Source organism: Larus michahellis, chromosome Z (assembly GCF_964199755.1).
Source record: "Larus michahellis chromosome Z, bLarMic1.1, whole genome shotgun sequence".
In the NCBI taxonomy this organism is placed as follows: domain Eukaryota; kingdom Metazoa; phylum Chordata; class Aves; order Charadriiformes; family Laridae; genus Larus; species Larus michahellis.
In genome coordinates, this window is record NC_133930.1 from 14,236,712 (window position 1) to 14,249,421 (window position 12,710).

A 12,710-nucleotide genomic window follows, 5' to 3' on the forward strand; every position below is an offset into this window, starting at 1 on the left:
CTTGTTACCCAGTTGTCCAAATGCAGTGCTCATTAAGTGCTGAAACAAAGGGTCCAGATGGATTCTTTATATCTGAGAAATGTGTTTCCCATATAAAAGGAAAATAATCAGTAACACTGCAGTGGAATTTAAAACCTTATTAAAAAGAAGGGAAACTCCAAAGCAGGTCTTTTAAACAAGACTAATTCAGAGGCCCTCCCTCTATGCAGTTTATGATCCACTTTTGCCTAAAAAAGTCATTTATGTAAAATGCATTTTGACTACCTGAGTCCATAGTCCCACCGCTCTCTTCCATAGTGTGAACTCCATGCTTGGTTCCAATTGTGCTCTAATCACTTTCCTTCCATTCTATAGCACTGAGATTTTCTGCCCTACACAAGACATTTCTGGACTCCTCTAACTCAACCAACCTGCTGAAGTCCCTAACAGCATGATCAGACAGAGGTCACTAATGTGACAGTAACAGCTGTTTCTTACATCAGCAGATGCAATAAGCTAGCATAGGAGGCATAACAGCATATTTTAGCTAGTAAAATTTGGCATGAAGATATCTGCTGTATGAATGTACCAATCTAAAATATGATTGAAAAAAACTAAACCACAAAGAGATTAAGAATTGGAAATAGCAGTTCCCCCCTAGACAGCGGGGAAGAACATGGCGTCATGAATGGGAAGGAGGGATAGTTGAGTTTCACCACCTGTATGGTTAAGGAGCGTTCCAGATCCTGGCTGGATATAGAAAACCTGCATCAGATAGGCACCAAATCATTTAACATTCAGTAAATTCTAACTAGTTGGGTCAATTAACCAAATAAGCAAATAAAGCAGTTGGTGCCAAGTACAGGACAAAATCTGCGAAGTTCTAGCTGAGAAATTTAGGTTTCCACATGTCAGCCCATCTATGGCTTCCATTTGTAAATGTATCTCAAGCACCATTTATCTGTTCCCACCAAGAAAAATGGATCCAGGCACTCCTTACCCCACTCCCTCAGGCATTGAAACCCACCACTTAATTATCTGGTAACACCTTCCAACCCTGATTAGCTGCTTCTTTGCAAGTGCCTGCATTTCTGAAGGTAGGCATTGGGTAAAGCTACTTACATCCCGATGCTGTTTTGCCCTGTAAAGACCTAACCACAAGGGGATTCTCAAATACATCTGCCCTGGTTATCTCATCCAATCTGAAGCACATCTACAGGACCAGGCCCCACAGAGTAAACAGGCATGGACAAGACTTCTGAAGGTTGGTAGCTAGCATGTACATGCATTGCATATATGATTACACTCAAAATCCCAGAAGTCAAAGCGCTTGGCTGCAGTAGCAGGGACTGTTTCCTTTCCGTTAATGCTCGAGATGTACCCTTTCACATTAATCCAGATTTTAAAAAACAGAAGCGCAAATAACCTCCTGAATCTGTTACAGTGAAAAATAATTTATTACCTTCAGTAGGACTACTCATAATAGTAGTTGAGATTTGAGAAAGGAGTGCAATCCTGGGAATAACCAAAACAGCATGTTACAACCAAATACACCAAATAAGTGCTCTACAGATACTCGTGTTTGTATGTTACTACTACTTTAGAAGAGTAAGTCATGATATCCTTTCCCTCTTTTCAGGTGTAATCCTTGGATTTTCTCTCCGATCATATAAGATGAGCTACCGGGAAGTCAAGTACTTTTCATTTCCAGGAGAACTACTCATGAGAATGCTGCAAATGCTGGTCCTGCCACTAATTGTATCCAGTTTAGTCACAGGTAAAAAAAAAAAAAATCCAACAGTTTTTTTTGTTCTTTTAAATAATTTGATAAAGATGCACACACCAAATCTTAAGAAAATGAATGTTCCATGCCTTAGAAGTGTTAAAACCTGTAGAAAACGATCCCTTTGCTATTGCTGTTTAAAAGACAAAGTAACAAAAGGTTTGAATTAATATACAAAGAAACTGAAAGATGCTTCTCCCAATTCCAAGACAATCTCACTGTACAAGTTACTATGCGTAGCTACTATGAAGCTGACTCTGTACTCCACTTTCTTATCTTACTTTCTGAACAGATATTTCCTCCACAATATCCTATTGCTATCAAAGATAATGTATCTCAGAAAAATAGTTCGAAGACCCAAGAAAGTTTAAACTATTGATCGTGGGCAATAACACATACCTGTAAGCTTTGTCTACCTCCTAATCTTTTAGCAACAGATTAGAAAAAATAGGTGATAGGTGGGATAGACTGGATACTTTGGAAGAAACTTCATTCCATCAGCTCTGGTTTCCTGTCTTCCGGTCAGCAACACTATTAAGCTTCAAGCCCTCTTTACTAAGTTGTTCCTTAAGATAGAGATATAACAATTAATTTGTTATGATGACATATGCTTTGTCATTCCACCTAAGTTTCATGAAAGAGCTCTTGGATTTTTTATGAATGTTCAGGGTGTACCTGTGATATATTTACCTTAGTAATTATCTGAAGAAAAGAAAGTACGGGCTAAGGTCTGTCAGCAAATCGCTGGTACACCTTGGAGAACTTAATCAAAACCAGCCACTGTGCAGTTCTAGGATCTAAATACCTCATATACTACCTTAATTGTTAGAGGATCCACAGAATATAAGCTGTTTTCTATTTAATTGATTTTAAAATATTTTAATATTAAGACCTCCTCTTACAAATGCAAATGAGCATAGACCCCCATCTTCACAGATACCAAATACAGTATATGCATGTCTATAAACTGTTAATACCACAGCAGAAAAATAGGGTATTCACAGTTACAAAATCATTTGCCTTCACATCTTTCAAGGAGAAAGTAATAGCTTGTTAATATACACACATATTATAGGGATTCTGAAAGCTTAATGCACACTGAAACTAGGGAGAAATTTATAAATCTTTTTTAGAAACAATGACAGGTTTTCTTCCCAACCAGTGTATAATTCTGTTACATGTCATGTCTCCTTGCTGTCTTCTTGTCCCTTTCACTGCAGAACTCCTCAGGTTGGCTGGACACTGATAGAAGAACCATTAAAAGTAGAAAAGGAGAAACATTTACCTTTCGTCAGTGTCAGCTGCGACTGGCACTGCTGCTTCATTTTGTAGGAAGAGTTATTGCAGGAGAAATTACCTGCTCAGTTCCTTGTAACTCTGCATCCATGTCGGTTCTCTGACAGAGCTCACAGTAAAACAGGAAATTAGGTAGACCATCCTACACAAGGATTTGAATCCACTTTCAAAATTCTAAGTAGAAACGCTTTGTTCGGGTAAAGATCAGCAAATCCACCTCAGAAAGTCGCAAGGAGCTGGCCTTGTGATAAAACAAGCTCATTTGCTGGATCACCAAGTCTCAGTAGAGATTTTGTGAAATACCAGAACAATGGGTTTCCAACCAATTCTATTCTTAAAAGAATCTTCCATCTCTGGATTCAAACAATACCCTTCTTTTTGGTAACCTTTTTTTTCCTTTTAAATTCTTTGCAGCCATTTTATACTTTTTTATGCCCTTTTTTTCATAACAATCATTTCCTTTATTATATAAAGGCTTTTGGCAAAGAGAAATCGTATGTATCTATAAGACTTGTTGTATTATCATACAAGTGCCTTGCAGTATTAAGTGGATTATTCTTAGAGTTTAGCTTTGAAATAGTGACAGCAATTTTCAAGGTGAAATTTTAAACTTCTTTAGTCTGGCAGGGAACCATCAGAGAAAACTCTATGCCATTCACAAATGACAGATTTCATCTTTCCTGAAAACTGTTAAATGCAACAGGACTATGTCTTTTTCCATGGGATTAAAATACATTTTTCAGTTTATTGCTAAAAACTGTGGAAAAACTGTTTCCTATAGTGAACAACACCTCATTTAGTGTATAAATTCTTTTGTTTTAAAAAGATGCTCTTACATATTTGCTGCAGAACTCTCATACTCAAAGTATTATTGAATATCCAAATAATAATGAACTGTAACATTTACAGGTGTTCTACTATGCAATTTTATAGATGCTATTGGCTTCTTTTTTTTTACCTGTTATAGGATAATTCATTGGATAAAACTCTTATGCTTCTCAAGCCAGTCTTAAGACCACTCTTGGCATCCATGAGCCAAATCTCTTATTTCCTGTATTTTGTTTGGTAAAGCAAATTGGATGCCTCTTAACTAACCTCAAAAAGATTCCTCTGGGGTCTTGCACACTGATAACATAATTGCTTCTTCCACTTGTAAATGATCTTGAATAAATATTTTTGCTGTTTGCAGGCATGACACTGTCTCCCAGATGTGAAGTTCTGGGTTTCCATTTGTATTTATGTAAGTGTGTTCAATATAACTGGTTATGACAATATCAGAACATATGGTCTCTAGGTATTAGAAATAGGCTGGGGATGACTACATTCCTTTGCAAATTTTGTGAATGTCAAAGAAATTAGAACAATAAAAACAAAGTAATAATTATAGAAGCTATAAGCTGTTACGTAAGTGAAAGATAAGTTGAGAAATGAAAGACTTCTATGAAGGTAAACAGGTCTGATGGTTATTCACAGGCTCTTGGGAAAATAAACTGTAAAAGGTGAAGTCAACCCAGTCACATTTCTCTATAGCCTGTTTTGGCACTTTCATGAAAGAAACAATGCAGAATCACATTTAGAGGTTTTTACTCACATTTGCCTGATGACTTACCATTATTGCACACGGCTCAAGCAGGTATAAAGCTTTCTCCATGAGATTCTATCTTCTGATGTGTATGTTACCAGGCATGTACTAACAACTGCTTGGGAGAAAATAGAGGTTATTTGCATACCTTTTACCATCTTTTACTGTTTATAGGAAAATATGATTATATGAATATCTGTATTCTTCATCTTTTCTGGTTTAGACACAATTCCAGCTGCATACTCTATGCTGGTCTTTATTCTCTACAGTCTTGCAAATGGGAGAACTCCTAAGTGAGCATTCCCAAACATTATCTCTTAGAAAGTCAAAGGCAAAATTAAAGCACAGTATATGGGTAGTAGCACAAATAACCAAACAAATAGATGAAATTCACATTTGGATTATTTTATGGCCAAGTCTGGCCTGAATTCTTACACAAACACAGGGCTGACAATTTTGCTCCATTTCTATTTTGAATTTGCTGCAATTACAGGAATTAAAAGTATTTTGAACCTTCTTATTTCATTATAACTTGAAGCATTTGACATAAACAAATTGCTTGACAAAATTATTCTAAAATATGTATTGGCCCTAAAAGGTATATAAAATAAATGTATACACATATGATAACAATTCAACTCATCATGAAATAGGCAAAGACTGCGAGATTTGCACCAGCATTAAGAGCACGATGCATTAACATTTTGTGAGTTGTTACAGCAAGATCATAATGAAGTTGAAATGCCAGCCCTTAAAACTGGCCCACAAATTTTATCTGTGTATTTCAGTTATTCACTGAATATAAGGGCATCAAAATGAGTTATCTTTTCTTAATGAAACTACATATTTCCTGAAATCACAGTCACAAAAATGATTCATGAACAGTCTTTACAAAAAGTGTAGTTGGAGCATAGCGTTTGTGACAAATATTAAAGCTAGAGAAATTTTATAATGGGTATTTGCAAATATTTTGCACAGTTATGGTCATAGCTCAGTTTAATATAGAGGCTGTTTCTCTTTCCCCAAAATTTTGGATGCTTGGAATTTAGTTGTACAGAGACCCCTGCTTTCAATTGCAAGTAAACTAGAATTAAATTCTGCGCATTTCTTTCGAATATGTTTGTATGCTAAAGTATAGCAAAGCACAAAAAGCCCAGTCAAGATCTGACACTAATATTTGATGCACATTACATGAACAGTAAGACAATAGTTTATTTGCTAACATAAATTAAGCTGGGGAAAGAGAAAAGGAATGTAGAGGCAGTGAAAGAGCGAAGTCCACTGGCTTGCCACAGATGATACAGCAGGTCAGCAATGGTACAATCAAGCAAATATCCCGATCATGAACACCAGTACAACACACTGTTCATTAGATGCTAATGCTTGCACTGTTCATTGGATAAGTTAATGCTTATCCAAACTGTTAATGGGAGCAGCAGTAATATGGTATAAATTAATCTTAATCACAGACCAGGATTCTGTGTGCAAGATTTTGTACAAACAGAAAGAAAAAGACTGTGAATCCTCCTACACAAAAGAAGGCTGTATCATAAAACAGTTTAGAAGACTGACTACGGAAGGTTTACCTTAAAGAAGAAAAACATCTAGTATGTAGTTTGTAGTATATTTTTGTTTATATTCTGTCCCCTTTCTAATTTCACATAATGTCATGACTGTCTTTCCTGGAATCTGGAAGATCAGAAACTTTCGGCCTCTGATGCAGCCTTTCAATAACCGACTACCACTGACAACTGCAGGAGACACAAGTCACTCTCCTTTGAGCAGACTCAGAGACACAAGGTTTTGTGCCCAGACTTTTTCAACATGTTCGTAGTATTTATCACTAGAAAAACTATAGAAAGTGTTGACAATGTGCAGAAATCTGGAATTTCCATGTATGGATGCTTCTTAACTAACCTCAGATGTACATATGAAGCTTTTGATTTCAGCTATCGAAGGAGTCCAATGAATGGTGACAACGTTAAAAACAAGTAGTAAGGAACATGGTCTGTCTCCTCACTGACATACAAAGGCACATAAAATGACTCAAGTAATAAACCAAAACACAAGTAGAGATCACAATTAACAGCCAACTTGCAGATGCGGTTGCTTGAAATTACCTATAATGAAATTAGGATAATATTCAAAGAAACAACTGAACTTGAAGTAGTCTCCAAGCCGCTCCCTTATGTAAGTCAGGAAAAATGCAGCATCTGGATATGAACAGATTCAACTGCTGAAAAGCCACATTTTGCCCAAAGCAACTTATGGATGTAAAATGTGGAAAATTAATGCTGTGACATGTTGTATAAGCTTAGGCAAATCATGTTTCCCTTTTATATCTCTGCTTTCTTGCTCCTTTCAGGTGTAGTGCTGGTGAAGTTTTTTTTTGTAGCTACCAGGCAGAAAAGCAGATGACTATATATGATGGAAATTTTAATGGAGACACGTAGATTAAGTTGTCACAGCTCAGCAGACACAGAGTATATAGCCATTTTAGTTACATCGCTCTAGAGATGGAAATAAACTTAAGCAAATAATTACAGCAAGAATGGTATATGGGGCCATAACTGAGATGGTTGCTGTAGAAAAACTACACCCAAAGTTACCTAGTGACCGCTTGCAACTAGCTATGATGATATCACCAATAATCAGATACACATAAATGGACCATATTTTTTTTACTAGATACAACTGTTTAACAGGAATGTGTTATCCATGAAGTAAAAAAAAAAAAAGTATCGTGAAGTTAGCATAAGGTGTGATGGACCTAAATTAGGTTTTATGACAGGGAACTGTGATACGATGGCACAGCCCCCACATCCAGATAGCGGCTGTATGCATTCTTCAGGAAAGATATCATTCTAGAAAATAATACAATTTCATGTTACTAAATGTAAGAAATTAAGTTTCATATTTGCAAACGAGGCAGTAAATGACCCATCAAGTGTAACCGGATGCAAATGCTATTAAATCTTATCAAAGCACCCATCCACTAGTAAATTACTAGCATTTTTCATTTTGACAATTGTAATGTTCTTTACTAACGTATTAGTAGCAGTAAACATAGAGGACCAGAATTTTGACTTTGCTCATCCTAACCTTTCACATCAGAGCACACAACAGGAAGGTCTCATAAAGAGACCTGCACATCACCTCCTCAAAAAAGAGGCTGGGAATCCATCCTGTGTCTAGGTTTGTGGAAGCAGGAGCCATACTGCATGAAGTCTGTGTAGTTCCAGTGCTCTCCTGCCTACTCACTGACAAGTCTATTGTGGAAAAAAGGCTATCGCTTACTACAAGGTCCCAGGTGCTGTCTCATATCAGCCACAGATGTTTACGGTAATTTCAACAGATGGAAGGTCTCCCATTCATCAGGATTCCAGAGAGGGGAACAAATGCCGTGGAGCCAGCATTATCCTTCTCCCAGGAAGAAAAAGGAGAGATCTAGCAGTAATTCCCTTTAATTCATTCTGTCAGAACAGACCTATAGCTAGTGGCTGTGCAACATCGTGCGTACTCACAGTAAAGATGGAAGCCAAAAATATTAACAAAAGTCAGTCTTACTCTTCTGTCTTTCAGTTTAAGAAATATAGCATTCCTGATACAGCTCATACATGAAAAGTGAGAAATAATTAGGCAATGTTTGCTCAATTTAGCTGGTCACCAGAGCAATGAACGTATTTTCCAAATTCTAACAATCAGAAATTTTCTGATTTTCTCAAATTCTCTGGTTTTTGCATGCCATAAAGAAATTATTTTAGAAGTCAAAGTAATCAAACCCCATCAAATCAATGAAAAGTTTCATACTCATCTACATTGACTCTAGTTATAGGTAAAAGAAGAAAACTGACAGATTCTCTATGACTGAAGGACCTTTTGTATTACCAGTGTATTTGAACTGCCTGCATATCTGTATTGGAAGCTTTCTACAGAGGAGCTCTGTAGTTATTTCCTACAGTAGTAAGCCTGCTATGAGTAAGGTCCATGAAGATCCTAGGAATGTGTTATTTTTTACTCAAGCCTTTCTTTAAATATATAAAACGTTATTAAAAATGTAATTTACCCTCTTTTTCAGGCAGCTCTGCCCACTTTCTCCCCGACCCAATACTACATATGCATGTCAACATTGTAAAAGCTGGCAGCTTTAATTTTATGCACTTGTACATTTCACGCCCGCATCAGTTTATGCATTCATATAGGTGTCTGCATATGCAATTTGCATAACTGGACGACAGTGCTATTTAATTTGAACATCCAAATACCTTTTTCCACAAATAAAGGAAAACTCATGCTGTGACCTGTGTGTCTCCAAAACAAAGACCAGCTAAAAGTGTGGGCATGCAAGTTACCAAGTTTGTAAAGATCCAGTGATCTTGGAAATGGATTTCCTGTACTGATAAACTACTGAAGAAATATTACTAGTGTTGACCCGTGTCCTATAACAATTTCATCTCAAGCTAATATCTGTATGGTAGATTTGGGCCAACAGCAGCAAAAAATATACAAACACGAAACTTTAAACACATAATTGCTTTAAACACCTCTTCGGTGCCTGTATTACTGTATAAAACAAATGTCTATCAACTCTGGCCTACAACCCCTAATAATCATTATTCAGGCAGGCACTCAGAGATGAAAAAATTGGAACCTTCTTGTACTGTTCCCCTCCACAGTCTTTAAGGGAATGTGGGCAGATAAGTTTAATAATTATGTCATGTAATTCTGAAGTATTTTGGACAAAAGTTTTTAAAAGTTTAAAAAAAAAAAAGAGTTTAAGTAGCACACAGCTACATTTTGGAAAATCAACAAGAAAAAAAGATAGGTTGGAAATTATTCAGCACCTAGAAACATCAATTTTCAAGTCAAAACACAAAAAGAACTATGTGCAGATTCAGTGCATGTTGGCAATAAATTTGACTATGATTTCCTCAATATGTTTCCTGAACAGAAAGTGCTCCAGGAGGAAACAAACTATACCCAGTTGGAAGTCAGAAAGCATTGTGCAAGGATGGATGTTAGAAAATCATAATGAAATGTCATACATATTTGTACAATAAATACAGCTTTGTGTGGAACTTCTTACTCAGAAAGTGCCATATGTCTTCATCTATGCAAATACTAAAAGTAAGGAGCTACAGAAAGGATCATAAAATGAAAATATACTTCTGAAACAATTTCGCAATAGGAAATACATAGCAATCTATCTTCACAAGAGCCTGAGAGAACAATTCTAAGTGAGCAGAGATCCCACTAAAAATTAAAATGCAGTAAGAGCAGAGATTAGATTCCTGCATATAATGGCACTCTGTATAAGATAAAATTTGATTAAATCTTAAAAGAGAAAACCTAAGCATAATATGCAACATCCAAAAGCAGAAACTATGCAGCAGTGTAGTTTTTGAAGTCTTAGTCTCTGCAAGCAATAATGCAAGGGTGTTGAAGAACAAATTCTGCAATCATTAAAGGCAGCAAAACTAAAGAATACCTCTAAAATCACTCAAGTTTGCTAGAAGCAATTAAAGGTTGATTTAAATTTCATTGGAAAATATAGCTTTTCTTAGTGGACGACTACTTTTAGTTGTTTCACAAAGCATCGAATAACAGGTTGTTACACACTTCCATTCAGTTTGCATTCTCCACGGGATTCCAACGGAATTCATAACAGGTAACAACCTCCCATCCTCAAAGACTTAGTTTTGATTTTTCACCTTAGTTCAAATGCATAACATCAAGACTTTGCTTGCTGACAGGAAAGTCACTGGCACAATAAAAAGCAAAAACTATTTGTAAGAACATGCAAGAGTTAAAGCATCTTGCTGAGCACTGATGGACCATTGTAAATCTACACTGTCTCTTTATTAACATTTCTATGTCAATCAACGGCAGAAGGATTTAAAATATCTTAGGGACAGTTCAAAACAATTTTTTGAGTTTAATAGAAGCAAATATGAATTAGTTACAGAAAAAGAGCACACCTGAAAATTTAAAAAAAAAATAAAATAAAAAATATTACAAAATATAAAATTAGCTACGTTAGATTGTAAATGGCAAAGACTTGGGTTTGTATTTTGTACAGCAAAATGTCCAAAACGCAAAATCAAGTCTCCTCAGTGTTTTGGGAATTAGGACACTGAGAGAAAGCATTTTATTCAGGATATTGAAGATTGAAACTGTAAAGAACAATGTTTTCAATAGTGAACGACTCTGTGAGAATGTGACAGATGAGCTAGGATGTTGCCAAATGCAAAGTAATACACCTGGGAAAGGGGAACGTACTACACCTATACTACACCTAATCACAAGCTCTCCGCTGGCCGTTAGTACACAGGCAAGAGCTCTCAGACTCACTGCGAACAATCCAGGGATGGTGACAGGGCTTATTAGTGGAACGGAGTTCCAGTGAAATGCAGGGATTCAACAGACTACAACTCTTTGGCTTGAAAAAAATACAACTGTGGAAGATCACCATAAAAGCCCAAAGAAATCATGAATCATTTGTAGAGCCTTAGATGGAGTAATGATTGATTATTATGTCTCATAATTATTTTTCATAATAAAAGAAATATGGGGTGTCCAATTAAATAACTAATAAAGAAAAGGAAGTGCTTTTTCACACAGCACACAATTAAATTGTGTTGTACAGTGCCACAAGCCAGAAGTTAATAGTTTCAAAATGAAAATAGAGAGTTCGCAGATGCAGCCATCATTGACTATTAAATTTGGGGAACTAGGAATTTAGGAATCCTCACTGGTGGCTAGATGCAGGGAGGGCAAGAAAGGGCAGTGAATACTATCTTTTTTTGGTTTCTCATAGTCTTTCAGTATGAATCTGTTGCCAGGTAGAGCTGAAGACAAAGAAATGGGTTGGCTGACCATCGGACTAACTAATTTTTCATAGGCTTATGTTATTCTTGCATTCCATAGAATTTCATATCAGACTGAAGGGGTGTCTCTGTCTTCACTTGTTAAGATTTCAGCTACCAGTTTCTCTAGGGCAATGACTGCTGTCAAGAGTTTCAACTTTCTGACACACGTAGCTCTTTTGAGAGCTGGTTCAAGACCAAGGAAAAACTCTTCCAGGATCTGAGAATCGTCTCACCTTCAACAGATGTAAATTCACTCCATTGAAAGGAAAATAGACTTAAAAATAAAAAAGATAAGACAAACCATATGTCAAGAAACAAGGAAAGAACTATGCACAATGATATCAGCAGCTCTTAATTATGCCACTCTTGGGAAGCTGACAAACAACAACAGTGTAAGAGCTATATAAAAGTATGACAAAAAGCAGTCTGAAAACTTGTGAAGAGAGAATTTATGCCCAGAGACAGTTAGGTTCACAGAGGCTTCATTCAGGCTTTAACAGCTTTCACTTTCCTACTTCTTTCACCTCATTACCTCTAGCCTGAACGCCATGATCTGCATCCCCATTTCCTACATGTGAATGTAGCACAATTCCATCATATTTGCTTCCTTGTCAGTTTGTCTCTGCTATAACTGCTCATGAAGACCAGAAGAATCTAATCAAGAATGCTCCTGAGGCTGCATTTTGGGAACACCAGGAACACTACTGGGAGTACTTGCACACCAGCAGAAGTGACATGACTCATCCTTTCATCAACGCTGCAAAATCTGACAGACACAAAGTACTTCAGAATCATTTCAGCAGCTACACAGATCATTGCAGAAGGACCAACTGACCAACTGCAGACCAAACCACATGCAGAAGGTTGTCATGCTTCAGAAACAGGAGACTAATGCTATCATTAGGTCCTCTACCCTTGTTTTCACCCCTGACTTTTGTCCCATGTTTTGATAATGGGCGATTGTTGGTCTATAAGATATTATTTCCATTTAATTCTCAAAATTAATTGCTAGGTCTGCTATATGCTGTCCTTCAGCTATATATTTGGATTATAAATTTCTATAAGATATATTCATCATTATCATCGTTACTGGAGGCAGAGATACTGAATACTTGTCTCTTGATAGCACTGCTGGATGCCCCACCTGTGTTCTGAGCAGTGGAGAACAAGGAAAGCCACTGTGCATCACAAGGGCTACAGG

At 36.6% G+C, this 12,710-nt stretch overlaps 1 protein-coding gene across 1 annotated transcript in view; it reads left to right on the forward strand.

The window, feature by feature from the left end:
- SLC1A3 (solute carrier family 1 member 3) overlaps nt 1-12,710 on the forward strand; it is a 67,059-nt gene that overhangs the window by 18,187 nt on the left and 36,162 nt on the right. The window contains exon 3 of the mRNA XM_074569662.1: nt 1,619-1,756. Within this exon, the coding sequence (XP_074425763.1) occupies nt 1,619-1,756 (138 nt within the window). The remainder of the gene's footprint in view (nt 1-1,618; nt 1,757-12,710) is intronic.